The 19,444-nt window shown below is 38.7% G+C and overlaps 4 protein-coding genes and 1 long non-coding RNA gene across 6 annotated transcripts; 2 read left to right on the plus strand and 3 right to left on the minus strand.

The window, feature by feature from the left end:
* Positions 1-606: 606 nt before the first annotated feature.
* On the plus strand, positions 607-1,749 carry LOC119983333. Its single transcript, XR_005464605.1, has 4 exons — positions 607-817; positions 889-1,058; positions 1,345-1,429; positions 1,559-1,749. It is a non-coding gene; the product is annotated as an uncharacterized LOC119983333 (long non-coding RNA).
* Positions 1,750-2,111: 362 nt separating this feature from the next.
* On the minus strand, positions 2,112-6,989 carry LOC119983582 (RNA-binding KH domain-containing protein PEPPER-like). 2 transcript variants are annotated; one of them, XM_038827259.1, is made up of 9 exons: positions 6,471-6,988; positions 6,284-6,385; positions 5,793-6,014; positions 4,960-5,018; positions 4,780-4,871; positions 4,546-4,658; positions 3,464-3,526; positions 2,677-2,753; positions 2,112-2,445 (listed from the first exon to the last, which is right to left on the minus strand). In XM_038827259.1, the coding sequence occupies exons 1-9, from the start codon at positions 6,843-6,845 to the stop codon at positions 2,442-2,444; spliced, it is 1,107 nt and encodes a 368-aa protein (XP_038683187.1). In that variant the 5' UTR covers positions 6,846-6,988; the 3' UTR covers positions 2,112-2,441. The 2 variants fall into 2 exon arrangements, 1 of the variants encoding a protein (XP_038683187.1); XR_005464653.1 differs by lacking the exons at positions 2,112-2,445; positions 2,677-2,753 and having other exon boundaries at positions 4,546-4,675; positions 6,471-6,989.
* A 670-nt stretch (positions 6,990-7,659) lies between these two features.
* On the plus strand, positions 7,660-13,542 carry LOC119984445. The gene is made up of 6 exons (XM_038828387.1): positions 7,660-7,861; positions 8,410-8,681; positions 8,765-9,416; positions 9,526-9,725; positions 10,390-10,634; positions 11,526-13,542. Exons 2-6 carry the CDS (start codon positions 8,410-8,412, stop codon positions 13,187-13,189), a joined length of 3,033 nt encoding a protein of 1,010 aa, XP_038684315.1. The 5' UTR covers positions 7,660-7,861; the 3' UTR covers positions 13,190-13,542.
* Positions 13,543-14,267: 725 nt separating this feature from the next.
* Positions 14,268-16,672, minus strand: LOC119983735. The gene is made up of 4 exons (XM_038827453.1): positions 16,166-16,672; positions 15,244-15,402; positions 15,016-15,124; positions 14,268-14,721 (listed from the first exon to the last, which is right to left on the minus strand). The coding sequence occupies exons 1-4, from the start codon at positions 16,493-16,495 to the stop codon at positions 14,474-14,476; spliced, it is 846 nt and encodes a 281-aa protein (XP_038683381.1). The 5' UTR covers positions 16,496-16,672; the 3' UTR covers positions 14,268-14,473.
* Positions 16,673-17,623: 951 nt separating this feature from the next.
* Positions 17,624-19,208, minus strand: LOC119984315 (hydroquinone glucosyltransferase-like). Its single transcript, XM_038828182.1, has one exon. The coding sequence runs from the start codon at positions 19,206-19,208 to the stop codon at positions 17,787-17,789; it is 1,422 nt and encodes a 473-aa protein (XP_038684110.1). The 3' UTR covers positions 17,624-17,786.
* Between the last annotated feature and the right edge of the window lie 236 nt (positions 19,209-19,444).

Here is a 19,444-nt window from a genome sequence, read left to right on the forward strand (position 1 = left end):
TAGTCCAACTGAATTAATTGTCAACCGAACGCTCTCCCAATTATTCAATTTTGCTGAAATTCTACCAATTATTAAAAACAAAGCTCAAAATTGTTATAATTTTTTTTTCATTGAAGATCAATCATCATTCCATATAATCAAGAGTTCGAGTTCTCTCAAATGGATGATACATTCGACACTTCAAATTGCACTTTATTGTCAAAGTGTAGTGCTAGAGCACCACAATGAGTGCAAAACAACACTTGTGTCTATCTATCTTGAAACCTTGTACATACTCTATATATCAAGTGTCTATTAAGTTACCAATTTGAACCCACAAAACCAATAGAAAAATAACACGTGTGCAATCATTTTTGAACTCTTGCCAAAGAGAAGGAAATAGTATAAATGATAGATGTGTTTCAAGTGTTTGTATTGTAGGGTAGGCTCTTGACAATATGTTGATACACAAACACCAAAGTAAAATGGAGAACTTGAAATTAATACCCACCCATTGAAGTTGCTTTTGGTATTTCCTTTAAAAATAAAATAAAATCAAGAGTCCTTTTTTGGGTAAAAAAAATTCCTATTTTTTTGGAAAAGTAATCTATATATCATGTCATATTCTCGGCCTGATTTTCTAGGGTTTATTGTGATCCAGAGAGAAGGAAAGCTGGGTTTTAGATTTCAGAATTGCAAAGTTCAGATGATTAACGTCGGTGGTATTTCTTCGTCAGTTCTTCTCGAAGCGAATATTCTGTTCGATTTTTTTGGTGATTCGAGAGGTACTGACAGTGAATCGGAGGACTTTGATAATCTGGAGGATGAGCAGCTACTGGTTAGTTTTGTTTCTTGAAATTCATTGGCCTTGCTTCTTTTCTTCTTCTAAGTTTGTGATCTGTGACATAGGTCGACGGAGAAGAGGAGGATGAAGGGCAATCAGTTCAGTGAGGTTTTCATTGATTTTGTTGATTAAGTGGCTCATACTCTTGATGGTGACCCTGAGCTTCTGGATGACTCAGAGTTCTATCAGCAGTTATTGAAGGAATTTTTTGAGGCAATGGACCCAACATCCTCAGGTGACCACCATTCCGTCCCACTTTTTGTAGCGTGCTTACACTTGCTGAAGGTAGTGCCACCTTATATGGCTACAGTGTATGTATTTGTGCCCAAATGAGCTCGTCAGTGCTCATGTATATGCCCTCTTCATAGAATGTCCTGTGTAGGGAACTTTTTTCTTGTAGTATGAAAATTGTTGTAGGGTCTTTCAATAGTTTGAGAATGCCATAGTATTCTGTTTCCAAACTCTTCAATGCATCAACTTCTAGCTCTCTAACATTGTTAAGATTACTATTTATTTTCCAGAGGCAGCCAGTTGTGAGCTTAAGAAAATACGAACAAAGAAGAGAAAGTCGTATGATCAATACGCCTCTAAGAGTCGCAAAATTAGGTAAACAATGAGAAGGATTATTCTTTCAGTCATTCTGTACTTCGAATTGATTTTTTTTTTCCCGGATAAGGCATTGTTATACTTCGAATTGTTTGACAAGCTTTGGCCCCTTGAATATTGCTTTTGTAGGTACAATGTTCATGAAAAGATTGTGAATTTCATGGCACCTCTGCCCATCAACCTTCCAGCCATGGCCCCTATATTATTTGAGAACTTGTTCGCATTGAGAAGTTTTTAGTATCGATTTTGTAGTATTAATCTTATGTTTAAGTGTACGTTTGGTAATTTAATCAGAGGCGTTAATGCTAAAACCTAGTAGACCATTTTCGAGCAAATTTTTTTATCGTCTAAATTGTGGCTGGTCTTGTTTGCCGTAACTTAAAAAAATGGAAGTGTTTGGTTGCAAAGATTGATCTTGAGATGTTTTCCAACATCCCCAATGCCTATGTGAATGAAACTTTGGAAACAAAACTAGGAGAGTCACAAGGGATAAGAAGACATAACATCTATCATCTGGTATAATGATTTTCTACCATTGTTTTATCAGAGATCAGGCCCCTCAAAGGGCATGCCAGGAGTACTGCAACCCTGGTAGAGAGGGTGATAGTAGACTATCATTTCCCTCTCAATTCAAAAATTCAACAAAAAAGCAGGAAAACATTGAAGTATTCAAGAGGTATTCTCATCTCTAATCTTTGGCATCATTTGTATCATTAATGCTACAGAGTTTTTGGGATAACAATACCAGTAAAATACCAGTGCCATGCAAGTGCGATAGTAAAATACCATCATAGTCCACTTTCCAAAGCCATTCCATGCAAGAAATTCAACCCAAGGTTACTCTATAACAAAAGCACTAGGAATTCAAAACCAATACATAATTGTTCCAGTAAGGAAGAAACAGGCACCAGATAGCTACCAGATAAGCATATGGAGAATATAAGTGGATTTACAGGGTAAATGTTAGGATGGATGCCAGCGGTCCCCTGGTTTTCCCAACTTATCATCTCGGTTAACTGGGGTGAAGAGAGAAAAAAAATATCCATCAATCAATGGGTAAAATATTGATATTTATTCAGAAAAAACAATTAAGAAACGAGTATTTCAGAGTTATTGCTTCACCAAGCAGCCAGACTGGGGAAGTGTGTTCCATACAATAATGAAGACACCTAGCATTCCCCAAAACGCAATACATACAGTAGCAACATGACAACCAAAGAGGAAAATGTGCATGTAGAGGAATTTACGTTGATTGTTGAGCACCAGCTTGTTGTATCATCTGAGAGTAAATGTATTCATCAACTCTCAGCTTTGCCAATGCCACCTGCGTACAAAAATAGTTGTTAATAGAGTCCATTGACATTCAAAACTGAAATCCTTGGTCTAAGAACAGCATCAGAGAGTGAAACTTCATAAAGCTGCTGTTTTCGGACCCCCTAAAATCAATCTCTCCATATGTGAATGTTTCAATGTTCCATTATTTTATTACATAAGACAACCCCTGAACCAACAGTACAAGTTATTGTAATTACACAGTTCAATGACACAATAAAATAATGTATTTCACTGAGCCTTTCATATTAACCTGGACAAGTACAGGCTATATTCTTGCAAACAGATTTAGTAATTTCTCTTCATTATACTCTTTACGCCAGCAATCTTTAGCAAGCAGTGTCTCTAAGAATAACCATCATGGCATCATCAGCCAGCAAACTCAGGCAACTAGCTGTCTTTGGTTTTTTTATTATTAGTATATCAATATGTTACAATATTTCATTAGCAATTTTCTCAGCTCAGATAGCCTAATGCATATACAATTTACAAAGCTTTGACATGACAACCATGAATCACCTGCACAAGAAATAAGGGAATATAACAGTCGTCACTCAAATCCACAACAGTTAAACCAACATCTTGAACTCCTGTTAGATACATTTAATTGCACGACAGAATACAAAGACATACTTCACCACATCTTTGCTATATCCTGCAACTAAGAAAACTTTATAAAGTTTAAAAAGGAATTGGACATACCTGCTGAGCACTACCGCCAAATTGGATTTGCCTATGTTTCTGTTCCCCTTTTCCCCCATAAACCTATAAAATAGGATATAACTGAAGCGTAAGAAAGCTACAGGCAAGAAATAGAGCAACAAAAAACCAAGAGAATAAATTTTTTACTCCTCATGTTGGATAAAGGATAAAGTTCCCCATCTAGTTCAAACCAAACAGATTATTAACTGAATATTGAGAAGACAATTTTACCTAACATGAAATTTATATAAACCTAACTACCTAAGTACCTAACACAAACCCTGCATATTCGAGTGTATTTTCCTATAAACAACTTAGATGTGATTTCAAAGTGGGTGTTCTTGGATCTTGATGGGTGGACAGTTAACAGTAACAAAATCATGGAAGAGATATAGATGGGTCCAAGGCAAGCAAGAGAGAGAGAATTCGTGAGTCCAGCAAGATGAGGAGATGAAGTATTACGAGTGAAGAAAAAGACTAACCCCTATCTGAAGTACAAAAAAGAACACCTCTTCATGGAATCGTACAACTACCCAGTTGGTTTTGATATTTCATCTCATTCCTCTTCTTGTAATAAATATATGAAATGGGTGACGGGTTAAAAATGAAAGTTTTGAGCTTTAAGAGAATGAGGTGAGGAAATGGCCTGTTGATAATTATGAAATATGAGTTTTCAAAGCTAGATAAAGGGGGAAATGGAGCTGCAATGGTTTGAACAAGAAATTTTCTCAGCAGTATTAGGTCATTTTTTAAACAAGAGTCTGTCTGCCTTAAAAAAGATGTGAGGGTACTCTGCAGTATTAGGTCCAATGTGGCAGAACAATGGAGAGGTTCTCTATTCTTGAGCAAAATTTACAGCAACTGTATTTTACCCAAAAACTATATGTACGCACAAATCAAAAATTATCAACACATGACTGTGAAAACTTAACCATCACTGCATGGCAGACACTAAACACAGGTATAGAAAGGTAGAAGCTAGCAACTACAGCAACCTAGATCCCTAAGAATTCCTAGAACAACATGCGAATATATAGATAAATGATCAAAAACTACAGCTTAGGTATTGACAATCCACCTACCTTGATCATGGCTCCAGACTCACTTCTGATCCTTGATATGTTGGAGCCGCATCTTCCAATCAAACCACCAACAAAAGTTTCCGAAATCATCATCTCGAACGTAACATAGTCAGCTGCAAGATTGGTTGTCCTAAAGATGATGTCGTTATAACACAGAATATTAAAACTTCATATTGCTACAAGATGTAGCACTTGAGAAACAGAGTTATTTTGATATTTGAAACACAAAATAACCTGAAGTTGGGTCCACAACTGGTTGGGTTGGCCGAATTAAGCTATAATTGTATGTTGGACTAATAGAAATCACTTGACGGGGTGGGTTTTCCCTGCCCAGCACAAAACTTGTGTAAATAAACAGAAATACTTTTATTACCACTGAACGGAAACATCAAACATAGCCACTCAATGAGAAACCTGAGTTGATGACCAATCTCTTCTAGAGCCTTCAGCACTGCAGGAACATCACCTGATATCTGAATATGATATAAAAGTTCATCATTCCGATTTCCGCAGCGTAAAAAATAAATAAAAGAGGCTTTAAAAGACCAAATTAAAGAATATTCAAAATCCAGCAGAACAAGGGCAACGGCAATTCTATAATATTTTAACATATTGACCCCTCAAATGCCATGAACTTCACACAATGCGTCATATCTTACTAGAAAAGCACTCAACTTTGAAATCATTAGACCCGTATTCTCTGAGAAGTTTCAATTCCAAAAAGAGAACGACAAGCTAGCAAAAAACTGGTATCAATTCAAAACAGTGAACCTAATTATTCAGGAGTAGGAAGTATATATCTGATAGAACATATGACCAATGACAAACAGGTTAATATCTTTAGCAGGCCATTGAACAGTCCTTCACACCCGATGTTTACCGCACCTAATCAAGCCAACTTTCTACCATTCTTGAAACTGAACTGAGTTTCCCAAAAGTGGTCCTCAATAATTTTTCAGGGAACTAGAATATATTAGGCACATCTTTACTTTCAGCAATATGCCCTCAGTACAGTACTTTCAGCAATATCAACCACACATTCCCTGAAGATTAAAAAAAAACAAAACCATATATTCATCTGGTATGTGGTAACCCCTTCAATACCCTTTAGCATAGAATTGTCCTAGCAAGGGTAATAAGATAAGGTTATAAGGAAAAGCAACAATGGGATTCTACATCAAAAATATTAGTCAATCAGACGGCGAATTAATATGTTCATTTCATAAGCAGCATTTTAGAAAGCTCACCTGCACAACTCTATCAGATTCATAAGCTGATGCACACAAAGGCAACTGATTTTGTGCGAGTACCGTGATTGTAGCACCAGAAGAATTCCTCAATTTCTCGATATTTTGACCAGACATTCCAATTAACGAACCTGCTTGGGACCCGGCAATCAAAATCCTTATTGTATTGGCGGCTACATGTCCTGCAGCAACTTTTGATGCCTCAGCATTGCTATCATCCTCCTGTTAAGTAACAAAGTGAAATTATTTATTTTGACTGTGCCTCACCAACCAACCGAAAGCACTTGCGAAGCCTTTGGACAGACTGAAAAACAGAAAATCCAGAAACAATCGAATAATCTAGCAACCAGAATTTATAGTTTTATACAATATTATTGCAAGTAAAGAAGAGCTGCTAACTTCTAAAAGCACATGCTTGTGATTTTACAAAGAACATAGACAATTTTGAGCGCATTAATACTGGATAATTGTACTTCACAAGTTTCCATCACCTTCAGAATTAAATTGGCAATTTGCTGCAGGGCATTCTCCGCATCACATTTCTCGTTTTCACTTTCTTTAGAACTTATGATAATCACTCGCTCTTCATGTCTCTGCACATAACCCAATAACAAAATTAGCTCAACAAAGAAAGTAACAATCTTTTGAAACATAAACCCTAAAAAGTTCCATACTTACGGCGATGGCATCGGCGATCTTGATTGTAGCTTTCGTGTCCTCTCGAATCTTCTGGATACGATGCCCCACTTTTCCAATCACCTTCCCGATCTGCCTCGAAGGCACCACAATCCTGAATATCACGTCCAAAGCCACGGCTCGGCGCTTTGCGGCCGAATCCACCGTCTCCCCAGCCGCCGAGGCAGACGATGGGTCTCCGTCTTCGCGGCGGCGCTTTCCGGTTCCCGGAGGCTCGAGTTGCTGCTGAGGGTACGACTGAGGTAGAGTCAGAGGCAGAGGCTGGGGCTGGGGCTGAAACTGAAACTGATATTGGGGCGGGGGAATCATGGGTGGTTGTAAGGGGTAGAGCGGGTACCCGCCTCCCATTTGAGCCATCGTCAACGGGTCAGGGAGAATCGCAAAACAACGGAGAGAACAAGGGTTTTATACAATGTTCGAGATTACCAGATACTTGTGTTGTGGGAGACGATGAGCTGATTACGGATATGCCCTTTCAGAAGCTTATGAGTTATATCACTTTATCAATTCACAGAGATGAGTATCAAACTCCTCCAATAAGCCTGAACAACCAATTACCCATTTGGAGCCCACTAAGGCCCAAGACATGAAAATCGTGTCAAACCGACCGTTTGGTCGGTTATTGTTAAATGTATATTAGTAAGGATCAATCAAAAAATCAAAAAGAAAAAACTAACCAAACCGTCAATAACCAATCGAACGGTCAGTTAAATTTATGTTCAAAAATCAATCGAAACCAACAGTAAAAACCTTAATTTTGAGAGTGATTGGAGGACCAGAGAAAGGGGAGTAACGATAAATCTTGTAAATTTATGATTTTGAATTTTGTATTTGATTGGTCCTTTCTTTTTTCCAAAATGATTAAGCAATCATCCAGTTGCTAAGTTATAAGTACAATTTAAATGAATTTGTAGGTCAACTCCACGTGTCCTACATGATGCATATCAAGTTATCAACTACTGGATGATGACCTAACGATTACAAAAGCGGGAAATGTCTTTCCAAGACAGTTTTTTTGCAAATCAAAATCCCTAAATCCCTAAGTCATGCATGGCCAAAATTTCTTACCGGGCCGGCCCATTTGGGTCTGGATCCCGAGTCCAGTTCGATTTACTAATTTTGTGCCAGCCGTGGCCGGGCCATACCGGTCTCATAGGCCCGTTCGACATCCCTAATCAGACGCGACTCTTCAGTCTTCAAGGTTAGCCACGGAAGACGGTGGCAAAGATGTAAAATCTCCTTGCTTTCTGGTTTTGTTCCCTTCTTACTTCTCACCGTCTGCCATTTTTTCCGTCGCTCACAGAAGGCGGCAACAACGTTCTTCCTCCATTACTCGACAGGAAACCTGAAATTAGTCTTAGACGCACATATAGGTATTTGTGTCTTTATTCTTTCTTTCTTTCTTCTTTTGAGTGTCAAGACTCTTCATTTCCGTGGAATGAGAATTATAAAACCTTGATACTGAATTGGGTTAGTGTAGTTTTCTTTACTTGCTTGATGGGATTTAAGTTTGGATTGGAGTTTCTTATGATTGTTTTTTGGGTCTTAATAATATTTTTGAAGCAGAAGTTGCTATGGAAATCGTTGGGTTTTGATTTTTCTTTTCCATAGATGCTTGGTGAATTCTCCTTTCTTTCCATTGCATCCATTTTTCATATATAGCTTTCTGTGTCTGATAGGTTTCATTGGATTGATACTCAAGTTTGTATTGATGATTTTCTTTTTGTTTGTTCATATAGAGCTTTCTTATATTGTTGTTTCTTTTTACTTGCTGTAATTTGATTTTATGTTTTAAAGTGTGAGAATAATCTGAGGGTTATACCCATCCAGCAGTCTGTCAATGTCATTACTGATTATTAACTTGTAGTATTGCTAATTTTGTTAGGATTATTTAGTATGATTTCTTTTCTGTTCATTGCAGATGGCCAGATGGGATGAGATTTTTTCACTTCCTGTACAAAACCCACCAAATTTGGAGTTTTCTTCTGCTGAACTTGTTTGGTCAAAGGTGGAAGGCTGGCGTGACAAGCTAGACAGGGTTGCTTTAATCCCCTTTTCTAGGGTGGATGATTTTGTGAGGGGTGAAGCTGCAAATAAGGACTGTCCATCGAGATTTCATGTAGAAGCAAGGCGACGCCGGCCTTCTCAAATGCCTTACAAGGCAAAGGTTGATGGCATTCTCGAGTATATACTGTAAGTTCCTCTTTAATTACTAGCATTTTGCCTACTAAGTGTTCCTTTGGCCTCTGACTCTAGTGATTCTTTTGAATCTGCAGGTATTGGTGTTCCTTTGGACCTGATGACCATAGAAAAGGAGGCACGGTTCGGCCCAGCAGGAGTACTTACGTACCAAAGAAGAAAAATGCTGGTCGACCAAATACTAAGAGAGGGTGCACCTGCCACTTCATTGTGAAACGTTTGATTGCTGAGCCATCTGTAGCTCTTATTGTATATAATCATGAAAAGCATGTGGATAAGAAAGGTATACCATGCCATGGCCCACTGGACAAGATGGCTGCTGGTACACGTGCTATGTTTGCTCCATACATCTCAGAGGATCTTCGTCTTCGTGTATTATCCTTGTTACATGTTGGTGTTTCAGTAGAGACCATAATGCAGAGACACAATGAATTTGTGGACAAACAGGGAGGTCCATGTAATCGTGATGACCTTTTAACTCATAGGTATGTTCGGAGACAAGAGAGGAGCATTCGGCGCTCTAAGTATGAGCTGGATCCAGATGATGCAGTTAGCATCAGTATGTGGGTTGAAAGCCACCAGAGTCATGTATTCTTCTTCAAGGATTTCTCTGATTCGGATCCTTTCACATTAGGCATTCAAACAGAGTGGCAATTACAGCAAATGATTCGGTTTGGCAATTGCAACCTTGTGGCTTCTGATTCAAGGTTTGGGACTAACAAATTGAAGGTTTGTAAATTATTAGTTTCTATAACATAGTCCTGCTAATTGGTGCTGTCAGCTGGCTTGCAGATTCCTCAGAAGCTAATAAGCTTGTAAATGCATGTTTTTTTTTCAGTATCCCATTCACAGTCTCATTGTGTTCAACTCTGATAACAAGGCTATCCCAGTAGCGTGGATAATCACACCGAGATTTTCTAGTGCAGATACACATAAGTGGATGATGGCTCTCTACAATAGAATTCGTGCAAAAGATCCTACATGGAAGTTGGCTGGGTTTATTGTGGACGATCCTTCAGCCGATGTACTTACAATAAGGTTGGCTGCCATTGAATTGAGTTACTATATTTATGTGTGCCTAAAATGTGTTTTATGTTTGAATTTAAAACAAGCATTTAACATTTTGTGTAGAGACATTCTAAGGGTCCTACGGGATCTGGTTGTGTGATTGCTTTGTCATACTGCTTACTTTTTTTTTGTTGTCATGGGTCTTCCCCACTTCCTATCTTCTATAGCTCTATACTTCTCAATGAATTGGATTCTTGTTCTATATATCAGCAGCTGGGAAAGAATCATGCCCCTTAAGATTGTGAGTTTTTATTGTACATCCTTTCCTGCTAAAGGTGGTTTGTTGATTTAGATTGTCAAGTTGATGCATTATCTCTTGTGCATTGTTGTTTCTTTGAAATTCTTTGGTAGATGCTTAACTAGTTGAACTTTAATGCATAGAAATTAGAAAGTGTGCAATCTTGTTGACTTGTAAAAGGTTTACATTCTCTTCAATGCATGTATATCATTTTAGGTTCCTTACTCTATTCAATTAGATGACCTTGGACAATTAATGTCTGAGAGGGGGAAGACCGAAGATGGCTTATTGTCCTGGTGCATGCCATCGTAGTGTGATTATATCCAACATTTCTTATCTATTTTTTTTAACGGATGCTACTTGTTTAAACCAGCTCCTTTGTCTATTTAAACTCAGGGATGTGTTTCAGTGCTCTGTATTGATATCCTTTTGGCGAGTACGCCGTGAGTGGCAAAAGAACTTATTGAAGAGATGTTCGGGGACACAGATGTGTATTCAGATAGCAAAAAGGCTTGGAGAGGTAGTGGATGACATATGCAGAGGAAATGGAACTGTTGATCTGTTTAATACTTTAATGGAAGATTTTGTTGATGCATCTGATTTTATGGACTATTTCAAGGCAATCTGGTATCCTCGACTAGGTCAGTCGCATGTTACTTGCTTTCAAATTTCACGATTTAGCTCTGCTTGCTAACATTTGCATCTATTACTGAATTAGATCTAAGTGACTAGTCCCACATTTTAACTTTACTGTCCTTATCAAAAATAAGTACATATGCCAGCGTGTCCCTATCAAAAATAAAATCAAATTGAAGATGCTATGTTTTATGGTTTCTTCGCTCTTAACTTTACTGTCCTTCTTTCTGTCTCATGCAATTAATGCCCTGGTTCCACTGCAGCACCAAGACTATGTGCAGTTGAACCACACTATCCTAGCCCACCGTCGCTGTCATCATCACAGCACCACCAAAATCGTTACCTTGATCCCATTGAATTGTCTCTCCAATAAAATAAGAACTAGAGTTTTTGTAATAGGTATGGAGTTGTAGACAAGAACATGGTCAGCATTTGCTTGCTCGATTGAATGCAAGATATATACCACTTTTATTCTTGTGGTTATTTTGTTTGGATCTCATTTAATTTGGCGTTAATTAGCTTGGTGTTTTGGTTGGAGATGAGAATTGGGAACCTTAGTCATCCCTGGCATAGGTATTCTGGGACATGGATTTTTCTGGCAAGTTGGGAATGGAGAAGTTAAAGACGCCCTACATGAAGTGCTATGATTTACACTTAATGGCCTATAAATTTGACTATGAACAGTAGATTTTGTGCTGATGGGGGTCAAGTGTTATGGGAGTGTTTATTAGGGTGATGATATAAGAACGAAGGCTAACAGTTAATGAACAATATCAAACGTAGGCATTCAGAGTGTATTCAGGGATATGACTGAGCTTGGGATTTTATTGGGTTTTTTTTTTTGTTTGACCCTTTCCTTTTATCAGAATTTGAAAGCTGAATTTCTTTTATCTCAGGAATTTGGACCACTGCATTAAAAACTATTCCACTGGCTAGCCAGGAGACTTGTGCAGCATTGGAGTTTTACCACAACCAGCTGAAGCTAAGATTATTGAATGAAAAGGACCCTGGTGTTTATCAACGCGCTGATTGGTTGGTTGATAAGTTGGGTACCAAAGTGCATTCCTACTTCTGGCTTGATGAGTACTCAGGGAAGGATGATTTTGCAAGATACTGGAAAGATGAATGGATTAGTGGTTTGACATCTTGGCGTAAAGCACTGAAAATCTCTGACTCGGATGTCGTCGTGGAAGGTAGATGTGCAAAAATTACTGATCATTGTGATCGAAACATCACCTATATTGTTTGGAACCCTGGTTCAGAGTTTGCTATTTGTAACTGCACCTGGGCAGAAATGGGCAACCTGTGCGAGCATGTGATCAAACTTATAAAACTATTTCGTGATAAAGGGCATACTAAGCCATCTATTACCATGTTTCAGTACAACCGGACCTTGTTTGATACGCTATTCTGCCCACCACATGATTCCGTGTTTCGTGATCATGCTGTTTCCTTAGCAGTCTCTATACAGAAGCAATTAGGTGCACTAGTTGATTTGGAAAGTAGCCACACTACTGCGAATCCCACTCAGAAACTAGCCGAAGTACCTATTGAGCAACAAACTTCTAATCAAGATAGAGAGTTAGTGAGTGAGAATGACTTTATGGATGAGGAGGTGCCATCACAATATAAGAATGCTTGTGCTGGCGGAAATGATGGCTGTGAAGATAGTATAGGTGATGTTCATAGTGGTAGTGCAAATGGCACTGGCATCGAGACTGACGGAGAAGAAGGTGCTTGTGCTGAGATGGATATTGATCCATTGACCATCTGCATTTCTCCTGCCAGTTTAGTCTCTGTTGATGAGGGTGTATCTGGAAATCTTCTCTCAGAAAATGCAGATGTGGTTACGGATATAGGCGATAATGGGGGCAGAATTACGATTTTGGAAGATGATGCATTCACTAACAAAAATTGTTTTGAAGAAGGTATATTGGGCCGGGATAGCTTTCAAACTATGAAATACGTGAAACTGCCCGCCAATGATGCCCCTGCTTCTGCAACAGAGTTTCTGGAACAGTGCATGATGACCCATCAGGATAGTGTTTGCAGCACTGATGCTGGGCCATCAAAAGCTTCCAGCACAGCTGATGCTGCTGACTTATCGGACAACACATCTCCATTCCCTGTGCAAACTGAATCAAAAGTGGCTGAACCTTCAGGTGCTATCATAGAAAACCAAGGGACACAGTTTGAACGAGAGAATGTAAGCTTGGCTAAGGATCATTTCTGTACAGATGGTGCTATTTCGTTTGATGGAGTTTCCAATGAGAAAAGAGATTGTTCAAATGGCGGTCATGATATGTTGCATTCAGAATCACTGCCCAAACAACCATTGGTGAGTGCTGGAGATGAGGAAGCTGCTTCCTGTGAGAAGTTATCTTCGTCTGACAAATCCGTTTTGAGTGTATGCGAACTTCAAGAAGGTGTCAAGAGTGATAACGCTGATAACGCAGATGCCAACAACTTAGAGACTGGCGGTAGCACTGTTTCCGCCACTAGTTGCATTAAAAAGCCATCTTTAACTGAGAAATTATCTCCAGTCGAACGCAAGCTTTGAGAGGCTCCTGACAATGGAAATGGGTGTGGTAGTGTCGACAGTGATATTACCAGCCATTTATAGGAGGCTACTGGTACTATTACGGGGACGAGCAATCTCAAGTTTAGTCTGACAAATCTCAAACAGAGGCAATGTCACTGCACCATGGCTAATATTTTGACTATTGCCTGCTCATTTTTCATGCACATATATATAGTTATAGTTATGAATTACACTTTCAGGAATGCAGGAAGTATCTTTTGTTACAGGGTTTATTTACTTTGAGCCCCGTTGATTGAGATGGAACTTTTTCCTCCCTCTTAGCCTAAATTTTCTGAAGGTATATACATGAACTTCTCTCAGTATTTTGGAAATATTATAAAGAGCAATTTATGAGAACAGAAAATGTGGAATTAAGGGAAGTTTCTGTGATGTAAATATTACCTTGAGCATGTTTTTAGTTAACACTTTAAAATTTATTATTTTTTCTTTTCTACAGATTATTAAAGAAAATAATCTGTAGAAATTTATAAGGCACAAGGGCAAACATGTCATTTACCAGCCATTTTGGGGTTAGTGAACGGTGGTAGGGTGTAACCGACTTAACCGTCACTTCTTTCAAAAGACGAACAGAGAAAAATAAAACCCAGAGACTCAGAAAAGGCACATTGAAGAAGATTTCTCAACGAATTTGAAACGGAGAGACCAATAATTGTCTCTTTCAATCACTTCAAACAGATCTCTTTGTGGGTTTCGAAGGGTCTTCTTTCCTCAAGATTCCACAACCCCAATCAGGCCTTGCATTCTCAGCAGAAAGTCAATAGCTCTTGTCCAGACTCCAGGATCCTTATTTTCTCGACATGTTCGGACAGGCACACGCTCCTGTGGTAAGTTGTACAAGTGTGCTGCTGCTGCTGCTGCGGCATGGAAGTAGCAACAACCCCGCAACCCCATTTACCAGTGTAACAAATTAAATACTTAGATGGCATTCTCCCAGTGTGTCTCCTTTCACCTATTATTTACACTGCAAATATAGCAGCATTTCTCATTTCTAGCAATCAAAACAAAAAATGAATCACTTCCATGAAAGTCTTTCTGCTAATTTTACCTGTAAACAAGAGCAGAATTTTCCATTTCTATAAATCAAAACACAAATGAATCATACGAACTTCAAAGAAAATAAAACCAGTTGTCTGCTGATAGTTTTACAATCAATGGATCTGAAATTGTAATTTCTCTCAATAAATGACTTGAAAATAAATCCAGGCAAATTCACCAAAGAAAACAACTGTTTTGAGTCGGACATTATTTCGACCACGTTTGGGATAGAGGTTCTGTTTGAACATTTTCCACTTTGTCATCATTTGTTGTGCTCCCTGGTAAATAACCAATTCCAGTTTGACCTGGATTTGTAAGCACCTCAAAGTCTCCAGCAGTTTTGGCCTGCTCCTTGTTAGATATCGGTCTTCTTAGCTCTGCAAAGGCACAATAATCTACTTCATACACAGTTGCGCCCTTCAAGAACGCCGAGACAGCAACACCAACTCCTTCCCCTATGTATGCAAAACAGAATAAGTGCCATGAGCTTTGAGCAAAAAATATTCTGTGTTGATCATTAGGAACCAAGAACTTTTAAAAGAAGAATGATAACCAGGACACCAAATGAGTCAGTCAGAGTGCCAAAGACAATAAAGCCAAAACAGGAAAAATTGCAAAGAAAATCTTTGAATTCATTAGATCAATCATCAATGTGTGAGAACAAGAAAACTCCATGTTTTTGTGTTTTTGTTCGAAATGGTCCCACAAAAATGAAGTTCAAGAAAAGCGCAACAGATTATGTAGCTCACCATGTGTGACAAGGAGCAAGTTTTCTGAAGGGTATTTATCTGCAAGAGCTTTGATGATTTGTTCATATCTACTCCTTGCACCAGCCACAGTCTCTTCCCACTCGGGCAACTATAGTTCAAATCAAAGGATCCTATGTAAGCCATGACAACTGTGCTACACATTCATGTTTGAACACATATAACATGAAATTCTTCTGAAATGAAGAACATGGAAGGGTTGTGGCATACCTCTTTGTACACTCGTTCGACAGAATGGTCCACAGTCCCAGCAGGTAACGCTGCTTCAATCTCTGAGATGTTGAAACCAAAGTTGCCATCTCTGGGTGCATAATCATTTCTTATGGCTTCCCTATTCAACATCTCACATAATCCGTACTCAACTGAGACCTGAACAATGTAAGATGGAAGATCAAAGCGAAGCCAAATATACTAATGTACCCAACTGTTAACGGCAAAAATTCCTCATCTTTGACTTCTTCAGATACTATTTAAAGGTGAAATTTGATTCCTAAACTGCATTAGTGACATACCCAGTAATGCTAATAACTGGATTAAGTTCATTCTCGAAAAAAAAAACAAAATAAAATATATTACCAATTTTTTACCCCCAAAAACTTTGGATAGACAAGACAACACCAATTCTCAATGATAACTACTTGTGCCACTCAAAAAGGAGTAGACTTACTCTCTCTTCTAGCCATTTATGGTCTATACCAACCCCAGCTACTTTCGTTTCTAACAAAAAATAACAAACACCAATGAACAAAAAAAAAACTTAAATCTCAAAAAGTTTGGATCGACATTATAACGATCAAAATATACTTGAGTCCACTGACTGAATTCTCTTTGCCACTCAAATCCTGTCTACGTTAATACTTTCTACAAATTGTATTTTGTCCATTTCATTGCCTGCTACATGTATGCATTTAAATCCCAACCCAAAGCAAAAGTAACGACATAGCTTAATGACAAATATTTTCCATTGATTCTGATCAAAATTAACCAAAAAAAGAAAAGATTGCAAATTTATAATGTATTTCCACAAATCAGAACAACCCACGAATGTTTTCTTTTCATTCAGTTGTCTTCAAACACAAATCACTCGAAACAAAAACAATAGGCAGTGATATCTATTTTGATCTGATCTGACCTTGATTTTGGAGGCATCAATCGAGACTTCATCGGAGATGGTGGCGTTGGGGTCATCATCGACGGCGCAGAGTGCAGAGACAACCTCGGAAGCAGTCTGGACGCATCGGATAAAAGGGGATACGAATACCCGGTGGATCGGGAATCCGAGATAAGTCCGGAGCTTCCTACCCGTACAAAAAGCCCTGACTCGACCCTTCTCCACCAGAGGAGGGTCCCAAGGCCTGTCCGTCGTCGTCACCCAAAGTGGCTCGAAGTTATCTATTCGGTCACCGTGCCTCATCACGACGACGCTCTGGTGCGACTCCGCCTGCTCCTTCTTGTTCTCCATGGTTTTGACTCCTAATTTTGGATCTGCTTGTGAGTTTTCCTCCCCTTTTAAAAGGTGATTTCGGTTTTATAGGATCCAGCAACGTGGAAATAGAGACAGCGTGAACGTTACAAGAAATGCCGGAGTGTTCTGTGGTTGCGTACAGGAAACTCTACCATTGTCCTTCCCTTGCAAAATTCAAATTCTTCCATGGGAATGTAATATACTAATATGACTGTATATATTCTTTTTCAGGGAATAAGTGTATGCATATACATATATTTTGTTTTATCATGTCGTGTACAATTATATCGTTAAAGTCACAATTTATTCGGTGACATGTTATTCAATTACATCTCGGTATTATTTGGTGTTAGTCGGTGTTTATTGCTCTGTTTTGTAACTTTTGGGTTAGAATTTGTAAATTTATAAATTATTAATGTTTGGTTGGTGGAGTAATTGTTGGGTTTAAATTATTTTTTTATAAAAAAGAAGTCACAAAGGTACATGTACTTCCAATCATCTCATATGGTAAGATTTTGGCAAAAATCTGATTTGATGTTCTCTCACTCTCTTATGAAAAGTGGTTACATAACTTCGTGGTGTTATCAATCAATATGGGCAGAGAGATAGGACAGAATAAGGTGGGTTTATATAATAAATAGAATAAGTGTTTTAGAAAAGAAACCCTTACAACGTACTTCTCTCCTGTCATAGGGTGGAATTTGGCTACAATCCCACTTCATGTTCTTGCCAAACAATTTCCAAGAAGCTTTTTAGAAACTTGGGCCGCATTTGGTTAGTCGTGCGAGTGTTAATGGGAACGAAAACAGGAACGAGAATGGGAATAAAAATGAGAATTATTTGAAATCAAGGATTCCCCAACTTGCTGCTTTAGAGTGAAACAAATCGACATTAACAAAGAGATTTACGCCGGTTTCCGAATTCTGGCTGTACAGCGGGGCCTTCATCACTAACGGCTGCTCATGAAATCCCTTAACAACTTTGATTGTTTGGTCCATAACCTCCAAAGGAATCCTATGATTGTGTTGGTCCTCCCCTGCAATTCACCCAAAAACTGAGCTTGATATGAGATAAAGCTAAAAATTCACTACAAGTTGCACATTCGTAGATACAAATACAACGCTTATGGTAAAGGTTGTCAAAATCGAGATCTTACATAAAGGTTGGATTACAACAATCATTCAATTTTACAACAATTACATGATGGAATCAAGAAATTACAACAATCATAATTTTACAGACCGAAGCAGCACCAGATTTCTGGTATCGACAAAGGCAAATCGTGGGCTTAATCAATCTCTGTGTGATTTGTCCACTCCGTTGCCAATTCTGAAATTGCATTTGAAGAATCCCCATCAATGGCTAGTGCCTTGGCAGCTGCTTCTTTCAAGCCACTCATAACTTCACACATTCTCTTCCTTTCTTCTCCTCCCATTAAATTCTTCACTACTTCTGATATCTCCTCCCTCACTACTAATCCATTTTCACCAACTTTAGGCCTGATAGCCACCTTGATGTCATTTGTTAGCAACACTGCATTCATTTTCTGCTCCGCAAAGAGTGGCCAAGCAATCATTGGAACTCCATTGACGATGCTCTCAGAAACAGAATTCCAACCACAATGGGTTAGAAAACCACCAGTAGATTCATGACTTAGGATATGAATCTGCGGCGCCCAAGACGGCATTACTAGACCTCTCCCTTTGGTCCTTTCCAAGAACCCTCTCGGCAAGAAATCAAATGGGTCATTCTGACTTCGTATATTGAAATACGCCGCGTTGACAGATTCATCATTCGGGCTCTTCACAACCCACAAAAATGCATGCTCGCTCATTTCCAACCCAAAAGCTAGCTCATTCATTTGTTCAGTCGATAGCGTTCCACCGCTACCAAACGAGACAAATATAACAGATCCTTGTGCCTGATCGTCTAGCCATTTCAAGCAATAGAAGACATCATCATTGTCAAGATTGTTTGTATCAATCCGGATAAGCGGTCCAATTGCATAAACAGAGGATTTACAGAGTGTTTTTTCTTGTAACACTTTGATGGTTCCCGGCTCCAACTCCTTGAAGGTGTTAACCATGATTCCCTTGGCTAAATGTAGCCTTTTTGTCATGGAAAGGAGCCATACATAATACTCAGATTTGAGGTCTTGTACACCCTCAAATAGATCATTTCCCTGGATTGGAATACACCCAGGAAGCTTTACAGGTTCAATTATGTCTCTGTACTCACATGAGACTAAATCATCAAGCATTGGTAGATAGAGGAATAAAGACAAACACATGGCGCTCATTGAAAGGAAAACATACCATGGAACATTGAATTCCTCTGCAACATCAACAGTTTCAATAGCAAAAGCATCAGCAATAAAAACGACTAACTTGGTACTTGCAACTAAGGACTTGATCACTTGACGCAAAGGAGACAGAGAGAGTGATATGGCCCTTGAAATTAGGAGCGGCGGCGGGTCGTTCTCTGGCATGTCCTGGTACTGAACTGGAGGGAGAAAAATATGATTAATGGTTGAAGGGAGGCCATGGAGGGCCTCTATCATCGCATCTGGTGGAGACCCAATTGTGGGAATGATTAGTGTTGTGTGGAAGTTGTGGTGGTCGACGAGTTTCTTGGAGAATTCGATGAGGGAGATGAGATGACCAATTCCAATACTTGGAAGGATTGCAACATGGGGTGCTTCATCTTCCATTGATATCTTTGCTTTCTCTGATAAACTGAATATGTAAGGTCGTTGCTTTACCAAATGAAGTTTCTATGGTGGATGTTAGGGCTGTTATTATATTTCTTCTTTTGTGTTATTAAAAAAAACATTTCATGCTTTGCATATATTCTTCCTTATTTTACCGTTGCCTTTGCTTTTCTTTTTCTTCGAATACATATATGCAGTTCATGAAATATTATTTGTAGTTCATGCTTATCTTACTG

This window comes from Tripterygium wilfordii, chromosome 18 (assembly GCF_013401445.1).
Source record: "Tripterygium wilfordii isolate XIE 37 chromosome 18, ASM1340144v1, whole genome shotgun sequence".
Taxonomy (NCBI): Eukaryota; Viridiplantae; Streptophyta; class Magnoliopsida; order Celastrales; family Celastraceae; genus Tripterygium; species Tripterygium wilfordii.